General features: G+C 41.9%; 1 protein-coding gene across 1 annotated transcript; it reads right to left on the bottom strand.

Moving 5' to 3' along the window:
* Positions 1-8,791: 8,791 nt before the first annotated feature.
* LOC112203294 lies at positions 8,792-10,916 on the bottom strand. Its single transcript, XM_040505741.1, has 5 exons — positions 10,617-10,916; positions 10,170-10,502; positions 9,486-10,088; positions 8,939-9,284; positions 8,792-8,832 (listed from the first exon to the last, which is right to left on the bottom strand). The coding sequence occupies exons 1-5, from the start codon at positions 10,914-10,916 to the stop codon at positions 8,792-8,794; spliced, it is 1,623 nt and encodes a 540-aa protein (XP_040361675.1).
* Between the last annotated feature and the right edge of the window lie 195 nt (positions 10,917-11,111).

The following is an 11,111-nucleotide window of genomic DNA, read 5'->3' as shown; positions in this document are numbered from 1 at the left end:
GCGCGATTCATTAATTTTAGTGATAGCACTCTCGAAATAATTGAGTCAAGTCTTTTCAATGGTCCTATTCATTTTGACTGCTACTCAAACTACGCAGTTAGCCTTAGTGATCCACACATATTAAAAGCTTTAACCTTAAATGTTAAAACTTCAGGTTATCATGTCCTAGAATGAACTCAACCCTTAGCCTTAATTTATCGGGTTCATTACAAAGTCACCAGAACAAATATGAATTTTCAAGCGCGTGTGTGAGCGCGCGCGCGCGCAAAGCTCCAGAATAGTTTTGTAGGTCTAAATGGATCAAATAAGTCCTACATACACTTGTTGCTCTGGCAAACAAAGTTGAGGAAATACTTACATGAGTTTGAGTGGACTTGGAAGTCTCATGAGAACTTGCATTAACTGTCCATTAATGTTAGTATATCCACTTACATAGTCACTCAGAGTGACTTAAAATGATGAATAATATTAATGTTAAGTGAACCACCTACATCACACCTTATGTGGCAACTGATGTGGCATAACAATATCATTTAATGAAATCATTCGATAGATTGGATTTGTGCTACATCAGCTGGCACATAAGATGAGATGCATGTAGTACCAAAAATGTGATTTACCTAGCATTACTCAAAAGTAACTTTTAGAAAGTTGCTTTTATTATTATTTTTTTTCCATAGTGTTTACATAGCTGCTTAGTTATGCATTTTTCCCAATGAGGGAAAGCTGTTTCAATTATTTTTGGAAAAAATGCCCCAACAGTGTCTGGACACTTTGAGGACTGTCAAAGTGATATATGGACTTTAAAACTTATCAATGTGATACCTGGACTTATATTTTCTTGTCAACATAGTACTTACGTCAACTTTCTGTCATGGCACCATCAAGTTGACCACGTGTGACGCGTGAGGCCGAAAAAGTGAGGTAAATGACTGATGTGCCCTCAAATTTCTTTTTTATCTAAACCATGATTTAATATGAATAAAATAATTAATTTAAATAAATTTTATAATTAAGAGAGAGAAATAAAGGGAAAATTAAAAAAATTTCTTCTTTTCTCTCATTCATCATCAAGAGATTGAACGAGGACTTTGAAAGCTTGTTTCTTTGAAATTGAATTGGGCTAAAGTTTGAGAAATGATGATATAGCGGAAGGGCCAGAGGCGAGGCCGAAGTTGTCAGCTGGGCCGAGGAGGTTGTAGGTGCTGGTGGTGTGGCATGCCAGGAACGAAGGAGAGGATGGCGGGGTAGGATTGGAGTGCGTGGGCCTGGGAGGCGGAGGAACCATGGACGACACGTGAGTAGGTGTAGAGGAGGTTGGTGGGGTGAGGGGAAGGAGGGAGGGAGCTGAGGATGAAGGTGTACCAGCGGTGGTGGGAGGAGAACAGAGCAGGCTTGGAATAATGGGGTTGGTGGGTTTGGATCTAATGGTGAGGGCATGGGTGGCATTGATAAAAAGCTGGGGGGGGGGGGGGGGGGGGGTTGTGATAGGGATTTGAAGGAGGAGGAGGAGGAGAAAAAAAAAGAGTTGTTGGGGCTGCATAGACGAAGATGCAGCTTCACTTCTCGCCGAGCATGAGAAGCATAACGATCTTGAGCAGCAATGGGTTTATTGACTTGATGAATATCAAGGTCGCAGCTCGTCACATCTCTTATAGAACAGTCTTCCACACCATTCTAGTCCTCGATTTCTTGTTGCCTTTTGTCTTCATTCTCACTACTGTTGTTACTCTTGAAGGTGTAAACAAGTGCTCCTCATTTGGTACTCCTGTTTTTCGATTTTTCGATCTTTTTGGTTCTTGGTAGTTCCCAGATCTTCCGTTTCTCTTCCAAAATAGGTTTGTTGAGTTTGAGAAGATGGACATGAACAATTGCTGCGATTTCTTTCGTTTTTTTTTTTTGCTGGGTTTAAGAAGATGAACATGAAGAATCGCTAGTTCAAATACTAATCTTGGTTGCTGTCACTGAAGAATTGCTAGTTTTGATGGGGTTAATATCCAATCATGATGATTGGATTGGGATTTTTTTTTGTTTTTTCTTTTGATAATGTATTGGATTGGGATCTTGGTTAATAGAACAAAGCAAAAAAATTATTCAACTTTTATTTTCAATATAATAATTTATTTGTTGAAGGATATCGACATAATGTGTGCCTCTACAAACTAGGGTTTAGAGTTGTAATAGGAATGTGTTATAGGTATTCAATTGTAATCGGATTCTATTACCTTTTTGGTACCTTGTAACTCCCTATTTAAAGGGCTCCTATTATCAATAATAAACACAATTCTATTCTCCTACAACACGTTATCAGCACGAGCCCTAACCCTAGCCTAAAAAAAAAAAAAACCAAAAAAAAAAAAACCCTAGCTTTTGAAAATTTTTTTTCTCTCTGCCGCACAACACCGGCCTCCCTTGCCTGCACACCCGCACTGCACAGCAGCCCCCGCTGTTTCCTACCACCCTGCCGCACCTCCCTGCTGCACAACTGCCCAAGGCCAAGCACCTGCAGCAGCAGCAGCAGCCTCCCTGCAGCCCTCCTACCGCTCCCTGCGTCCTGCCGCGAACAGCCCAAGCCGCCAGCAGCCCAGGCCGCGATCTGCAGCAGCACCAGCACCTCCGATCTGCAGCACCTCCGATCAGCCTCCCTCCGCATAGCCCGCGCACCAGCCCCCTCTGTACACCGCAACACCTCCGATCCCAGCAGCCTCCCTCCCACCTGCTCAACAGTTGATCGCTGCAGGGAGAAGAACCAGAAGGAAGAAAGAAGTCGCGAAAAAAAAAAAAGGAGGAAGAAAAAAAGGAGGAAGGGACCCGGCCCAGAGAAAAAAAAAAAAAGAAAAAAAAAGGAAGGGAGGAAGGGACCCGGCCCACCAACTGCCAATTTCCGACCAGATTCCAGCAATCCTAATTTAGCTACACGCCTGCATCAACACGCGCGTGTCTTCAAGCCAAGAACAATCACGTAAGTTTTTATAATTAAGGTTGCTGCTTTCTTGTATTTAAATTCCTTTTATTTTCTGCAAATATTGGAATATATGTTGCCAAATGATTTTGATATTTAACAAAGCGGAATTGTGGGGATTCACGCTTAACGAACTAAGAGTGTTCGTATGAACTAAGAGTGTTCATAATTAAACGAACTAAGAGTGTTCGTGTGAACTAAGAGCGTTCACAATGCTTGGACTAAGAGCGTCCGTAAGCATCAAATTGTGACCATATTAAAACATCATTGTTTGGTCTAATCCAAAAGAGATTATTGGAAATTGATTTCTTGGTAGCATAGCTCCGAAATCTTATTGTTTTAGTTTTCGTGGAAGTTTAACTCCGAAACTAATATATCTTCTCTTCTTATTTTCAGGATGTCGAATGAACCTAGACTTGACTTTCCCATGCTTGACTCAACAGGCTCGGAGTACCATAGCTGGGTAACCGATGTTGAGAACCATCTCACTTCAAAGGGAATATTGCCCATAATCTAGGCACCTAACCCGGATCTTGTGTTCATCCCAACACTTGCAAAACATGCTCAAGCAGTCATCTTGATGCGACGTCATATGGACAAAGCACTCAGATTGGAGTATATGTCGATCAAGGATGCAAGAAAGCTATGGGTAGGGCTAGAAGAGCGCTTTGGCAATATCCAAGATTCCCTCCTCCCTGACTTGAAGGTTCAATGAAACAATATGCGCTTTGCTGACTTCAAGTCTGTTGCTGAATATAATTCAGAAGCTCTTCGCATACAATCCATGTTGAGATTTTGTGGAAAACCTATCACAGAGCAAGAGCTAATTGAGAAGACTCTCTCCACCTTCCCCGTTTTAGCCATTGTGATATCAAAGCAATATCGTACTGAAGTCAATGCTGGACGGATCACGAGGTTTCATAAGCTTATCAATATCATATCTGTAGCTGAGAAACATGATAACATACTCGTGAGAAATTATAATTCAAGGCCCATTGGAACTAAGAGCGTTCATGAGGCGAATTATAATGTACCCAAAGGAGGGCGCAAGGAGCGGAACCCTAAGAATGGGGGATATGAGGGACGTATGGGCCCATATAACCGCCCTAACCAGGAAAGAAACCACAAGTTTGGTGTGGATACACGTGGTGGTAATGCCACACGTGGGAGAGGAGGTCGTGGTATCCCTAGCCGTAATGGTGGCGCCATGGGTCGTGGTGGTGGCACCAACCCTCCTAGGGAACACCCGCAACGTGCACAACGTGCACCTCAATTAAAGGGAGGCAACCACAATGATGAGTGTCATCATGTGGATCAATTGAGCATTGGTTTAAGCAATGCAAGGCAAGTGAGGAACTAGCTGAAAGATACAGGGCATACAGGGACCTAAGAGAGCAAGAAGTGTACCTTGCAGAAGAAGAAGAAGATGGTGGAGATGTCAATCTCACCATAGAGGACTTCAAAGCTGAAGATGAAGTGCACAAGGATGCAGCAGACTTTGATTAGATTAGTCCTTTTATTTTTCCAAGAACTTTTGTAATGGCAATTTGCCTTAGTCAATAAATGACAATTGTATTAACTCTTTCTTATGTGGCGGACCCAATAAAATGTGATGTCTAGGAAAGTCATTGAGATTATTGGTACTTAAGAGAGCCTCGCTCCACCAACATCTCTCTCTACTTTCCTGGTCATATTTGATTGGAGTTACCAAACGGATAGAGTGACTACAATGTGTCTTAGTGTGATTTTATTTTGGATTAGATTTTGGAAACTTTGATGTAATCATTGGCTATTAATAAAGTGTCAATTCTTTTACTTAATGTCTTGGACATACCTTAATTCGAACTTTATTATATAAGAGCCAATGGTTTTCATGTGGAAACACATTATGAGAATGGACAGAGTTCCTTTGCATCACCTCTAATGACTATGGACATAAACGAGTATTAGAGAAACTTATGTGTCGCTCTAGTGGGTTGTATGCAACCACTATTTGAGTTATTGAATCCAACCATGTCATGAGAGACGACTTATGGGATTTTGACACATATAGGCTTTGACATGATGATCCGTGTATTAAAGACTTTACACGGACATCCATTTTCAGAACGAAGAAAGGTAAGAACCAAGAATTGGTTTGAGGAGCTACACATGCGCCTCATGGCGCCATGATTGTGCAAAGACCGGCCATACATGGCCGGCGCTGCCTACCCCCTGCGGCAAATACATGGCATTGACTCCATAAACTCCTCTCTCTACTTCTCAAGTCTATTGTGACATTATGGCTTAACCAAAAGCCTCATTGGTTGATTATAAAGCCCATGTTTCGTTCTGTAAAGCCTGTTATTTAGGATTGAGACCATCCTATGCAAAGGAGATTGAGGAAATAATTCCATTCTTACAAAGAATCTAAGGGAATTCTATGGATTTGATCAACCAACTTGCGGACCGTATATATGTTTTATGGTGTTGGTTGATACGCAAACACGCTGGTCACGTGTTGTGCCATTATCCACTCGTAATGCTGCTTATACTACACTCCTAGCACATAACATATGGCTACGGGCTCACTACCCAGATCATCCCATTCAGTCAATTTGACTTGATAATGCTAGAGAGTTTACATCGACAATTTTCGATGACTATTGCATATCATTGGGTATTGATATCAAGTATCATATTCCCATGTACACACCCAATTGGTCTCACGGAAAAGCCACCATTAAACGACTACGATGGTAGCCCGGACATTGGTAATGCGCACCAATATTTCCGCTTGGGTTATGCAATATCGCATGCAGCTATGCTAATCCGTCTACGACTCATAACAGCCACTCAACTTTTATTTGCGTTACAGCTAGTGACTGGGTTCGAGTCTAATATCTCGTATTTATGCATATTTGAGTGTGTGGTTCATGTGCCAATTGCGCCGCCACAACGCATCAACATGAGTCATTGCAACGAATGCATATATATATATATATATATATTTGTTGGACATGAGTCTCCAACTATAAGTCCGCTATGTAGAACCCTTGACAAGCGATCTCTATTTAGCTGGATTTGCGAATTGTCACTTTGATGAGACAGTCTTCCCGTCGTTAAGGGGAGATTAGAACGTCAATGTTCAACAGGAACGACAGGAATTGTCATGGTCTGTCCCCACTATGTCTCATCTCGATCCCTTAAAAGTGACAAGATCACATATACCTGCTGCAAACATGCTTGCAAGGATTGATGTCCCCACAAGAGGACATGGTGTCACCCAGAGAAGATGGGTACGGCACCACCACCATGGATTGTGGTATGGTGACGCCACAAGGTGGCATAATGGCGTCATAGGCCATGGGTTCCGCTAGAAAGCGCAGGAGACCCATAGGTTCGATGGATTCTCGCCCTAAGAAGAGAACGAGTTTGGCACAACTTGATCCATTGATCATTGATACTCAAAATCCGTCTCATGAGAATATTTTGGATTGTGGTTATGTCCAAGAGACATCGTTGGGGGACGCCTCAATGTTAGAACCAATGCCTGAGAATATAGAGATCTCTACGAACTACACTAGTGTACATGAGGACGTGGAATTATTGAGACCAATGACATCGAACCTTACTCCGTTGAAGAATGTCAATGTAGAGAAAATTGGCCTAAATAGAAAGATGCGATCCAGGTTGAATTGGATTCACTAACGAAGAGGAAGGATTTCGGGCATGAGATGCCAACACCTCCTAACATAAAACCTGTTGACATTAATAGGTCTTCGTTAGATAGCGTGATGAGAAAAAGAGATGATAATCTCGCCTTATGGCGCAAGGCTTCTCACAAAACGCCCTGGAATCGACTACGAGAAGACATATTCTCTCGTAATGGATGTCATTGCACTCCACTACCTTGTCAGTTTGGTAGTTTCCAAATAACTAAACATGCAGCTTACAAATGTGGTCACTACGTATCTTTATGGGGATCTAGATACGGAATATAATGAAGGTTCTTATGAACTTCATTTACCCCAGTCAAGTGGCTCTAGACCACGGAGCGCGTTTGCAACGAGGTTGAAATGCTCACTAAAGTGACTACTTGATTAGGAGAGATAGTAGCAGGAGTGAGCGAGAGAGAATGGGTCACGCAGTTATTAAATTTGGTAAAGTAGGAAAAAGAACCAAAGTGCGCGAGAATAAAAAGTTTTCTTCCTGTGTTTCCGAAATTTTTTAACTTGGTCTTCTGGTAGTGTTTCTAACCAAAGGACCAATACTATATTACCATCTATAGATAATGGTTTCGATAGCACCGGTGTAGAAGTTAAATGAGAAAATTTCTAACCAAGGGACCAACACTCTGTTAGCATCTATAGATAATAGTTTCGATCGCACCATTGTAGAAGTTAAATGAGAAAACTTCTAACCAAGGGACCAACACTTTCTTAGTATCTATATATAACGGTTTCGACTATACCGTTGTAAAAAAAATCACAACGCTTTTTATTAAACCGTTATCTAGGTAACGTTGTCTATTTTCGATTTTGTAGTAGTGATAATTTGGAACTTGCCATCCCCTTGCTGAGCAGGATCCGCGGGTTCACCAATCATTGATGGTTCTAAACAGCTAAGCCTACGTAGAACTTGGAACGAGCATGAAGAAATTAACGATACTTTTTTATCTTTTGAGTTGTTCTGGGATCACAAGAACTCTCTTGAGCGGATTGTGTCCTTTCCTTCCCTTACTGAGAATAGTGAGACAAATCTTTCTTTTCTTTAGCGAGAGTTTTCACTAGATTTTTATCGAGAGCTTTTACTCTGTTTATAAAATTTTTGCTCCTCGGAAATTTAGAGTCGGTGAAAATTCTCCCAATTTATGTCCTACCATACGATCTATTATATAAATAGGCAAATGCTCCTTTCCATTATGGATAGCAATAGTATGCCCCCCTTTATTTACATCCCCATGTCCCTCCTATGTGGGGACTTGGGGGCGTAAAAAAGGATGATCCGTGAACAATACAAATTCTCTCTGAATCAGGTACTGCTCCCATTGCCTTAATGCTCGGAACACTGCATAAAATTCTTGATCATAAGTACTCCACTTCTGACGAGCTTCACTCAGCTTTTCACTAAAGAATGCTACTGGTTTCTTCTCTTGTGACAATACAGCACCTACTCCCACGCCACTAGCATCACATTCAACCTCAAAAACCTTATCAAAATTGGGAAGAGCGAGAACTGGTGCAGTACAAAGTTTCTCCTTGATCAAGGCAAAACTCTTCTCTTGTTCCTCTCCCCACTGGAATTTGCCTTTCTTCAAACATTCAGTAATAGGGGCAGTAATGGTACTGAAATTCTTCACAAACCTCCTGTAGAAGGTAGCTAAACCATGAAAGCTCCGCACCTCAGAAGCTGTTTTTGGAGCTGGCCATTCTCTTATAGCTCGTACCTTCTCTTCATCAACCTGAATGCCTTCTTCTCCAACCACAAATCCCATAAATAATAACTTGCTGGTGCAAAATGTACACTTTTTCAAGTTGATGTACAGTTTATTCTCCTATAAAGCTCCCAAAACCTGCTTCAAGTGTACCAGATGTTCTTCTTTGGTCCTGCTATATATCAGTATATCATCAAAATACACCACTACAAAGGAACGTATAAAAGGACGAAGAACCTGGTTCATAAGCCTCATAAAAGTGCTGGGTGCATTAGACAACCCGAATGGCATAACCATCCACTCGTACAAGCCATCCTTGCTCTTAAAAGCTGTCTTCCATTCATCTCCTGGCTTGATTCGAATCTGGTGATATCCACTTCGAAGGTCTATCTTGGTAAACACTTTGGAACCTTCTAGCTCATCAAGCATGTCTTCCAAACGAGGAATAGGAAACCTGTACTTCACAGTTATCTTATTAATGGCCCTGCTATTAACACATATCCGCCATTGATTGCCCTTCTTAGGAACAAGGAGGACTGGAATTGCACAAGGACTCATACTCTCTTGAATGAACCATTTTTTCAACAATTCTTCAATCTGCTCTCTCAGAATCTCATTCTCCTTGGGACTCATTCGGTAATGTGGCAGATTGGGCAAGCTAGCTCCAGGCACCAAATCAATCTGATGCTGAATGTCTCTCATAGGTGGTAACTCGTTGGGCAACTCATCCGAGATCAACTCTTCAAATTTCCCCAATATGTCCTGCACTTCCTTGGGGATCACCACTTCTTCCTTTTCTGCAGACAACAACCTCTTTATCACCACTAGACAGAAAACCTCAGATTCTTTAAAGGCCCTCTCCATCTTAAGTTCACTACTAGACAAGGTTAGGAAACTCTCCCCTTTCTTCACACCAGATTTCTCAAATTTACACACAGGAGCCATAGCAATTTTATGGTTATTCCACATAAACAACATCACATTATCCCTGCTTTTATAAGTCACATCCACATCATATTGCCAAGGTCGTCCAAACAAAATATGACAAGCATCCATATCAATAATGTCGCACATAACTTCATCTTTATAATGCTTACCAATGTATACCAGTACTTTGCAGGATTCAACAACTCGAACTTGTGGACCTTTCTTGACCCACCCGAGGGAATAAGGTGTCTCATGAGGCTGCGTAGGTAACTGCAAATACTCCACCAGTTTCTTGGCTACAAAATTTTCGCAGCTTCCATTATCCACAATTAAATTGCACACTTTGTTATTAATGGAACAAAGTGACCTAAAAATATTGCGCCGCTGCCCCTCTTCTTTAGGACATAGTAGAACCCGCTGCAACACAATATGAACCTTCTCAGGAGACTCCTCCTCCGCAAACTCAGCCCCATCATAATCGCCATCTTTTCCAACTTCTTCTTCATCCTCATCATAATCATCTATAAGGGCAGTTCTCCTCTCAGGGCATACATTAGATCTATGACCAGGCTTGTTGCATCGATAACAAATTTCTGTTGTAGGCCTAGCATAAGGATTATTAAACCTCTGGTTCGGGGCCCTGTTTTGAGCACCACTAGAACCGCCAGCCCCTTTAAAAGGAGGATTGGAAGCCTTGAAAGCACCTTCTGTTTTCTGCAGTGTGGTTTTGCCCTTGTCAGTTGAGGCATTTACTAAATCTGTGCTCCTTTGGTAGTTATATCTCTGGAAAGAAGAAGCTCGTGAAGGCTTCTCTAACAACTCTGCCTTCAATGCTAGGTTTGAAGCTTCTGCCATAGTATGAACAGTTTGCAACCCGATTTTCTCCTGAATGGAAGGCTTCAGCCCACTGACATAGCGAGCCACCTTCTGGCCTTCAGTTTCTCCTAATTCATTACGCTCTGAGTAGCGTAAGAACTTAGCGGTGTAATCAGCCACTGTCCTAGTTCCCTGGACACATTCAATATACAACATGTACAAAATCTGCTCATAATCGTCTGGCAAGAACCTCTCCATCATCAGCTGCTTCATTCTTCGCCATGTTTTAACACCCTGCTTCCTCTGTTTCTTTTGAGTGTTCTGCAATTTATCCCACCAAACTGCAGCAGTACTCTTCAATCTCCATGCAACATGCTTAACCTGCTTATGTTCAGGAACTTCCATAATCTCAAAGAACATGTCCACCTGAAGCTGCCAATCTAGATAATCTTCTACACCCAAGTTGCCCGAAAAGAAAGGAATTTCGGCCTTGACTTTGTAATCTTGGTCAGCTTGTCCTTGTGGTTCATATTGCACAATCTCTTCTTCAGACTCAGATTCTGAAGTATGAACAACAACCTCTCTACGTGGAGCCCTAACACGCTGGCCTCCTTCCCTGCCTCTATTCCGATCGTTGTTGTTGTGGTTGTTTCTCTCTCCCAACAACCCACGAATTTCCCCAATCTGCTGGTCCATCCGATTGGTCTGCTGGTCCATCCGATTGTTCATGGTGTTGATGGCAGCGGTAAACGCTGCTGTGAGAGCTTCGATATCTGATTTTGTAACTTCACCCATTGCTACCAAGGTAAATAGGAGAGACAGGGAAGACCTGCTCTGATACCACCTGACGCAGACGGATTGATATCTAGGTTTACCAGGAATAAACCTAAGCAAAGGATTCTGGAGTCCACCAGAGATAAAAGAGAATAATTTCAATTTTATTGATAAAAGATAAAAGATACATTCTGCAGCCTTAAGGCAGCTTATTTA

Source organism: Rosa chinensis, chromosome 5 (assembly GCF_002994745.2).
Source record: "Rosa chinensis cultivar Old Blush chromosome 5, RchiOBHm-V2, whole genome shotgun sequence".
Taxonomy (NCBI): Eukaryota; Viridiplantae; Streptophyta; class Magnoliopsida; order Rosales; family Rosaceae; genus Rosa; species Rosa chinensis.
This window is presented reverse-complemented; position numbering and strand designations above follow the sequence as displayed.

Excerpts from the sequence above, each read along its gene's own strand:
- LOC112203294 (XM_040505741.1), bottom strand. The coding sequence starts at position 10,916 with ATGGGTGAAGTTACAAAATCAGATATCGAAGCTCTCACAGCAGCGTTT. Across the intron at positions 9,285-9,485 it reads TTGAATCCTGCAAAGTACTG|AAAGGGGAGAGTTTCCTAAC; the intron begins GTATACATTGGT and ends TCTGGTGTGAAG. Across the intron at positions 8,833-8,938 it reads AAAATGGTTCATTCAAGAGA|GTTTCCTATTCCTCGTTTGG; the intron begins GTATGAGTCCTT and ends TGTGAAGTACAG.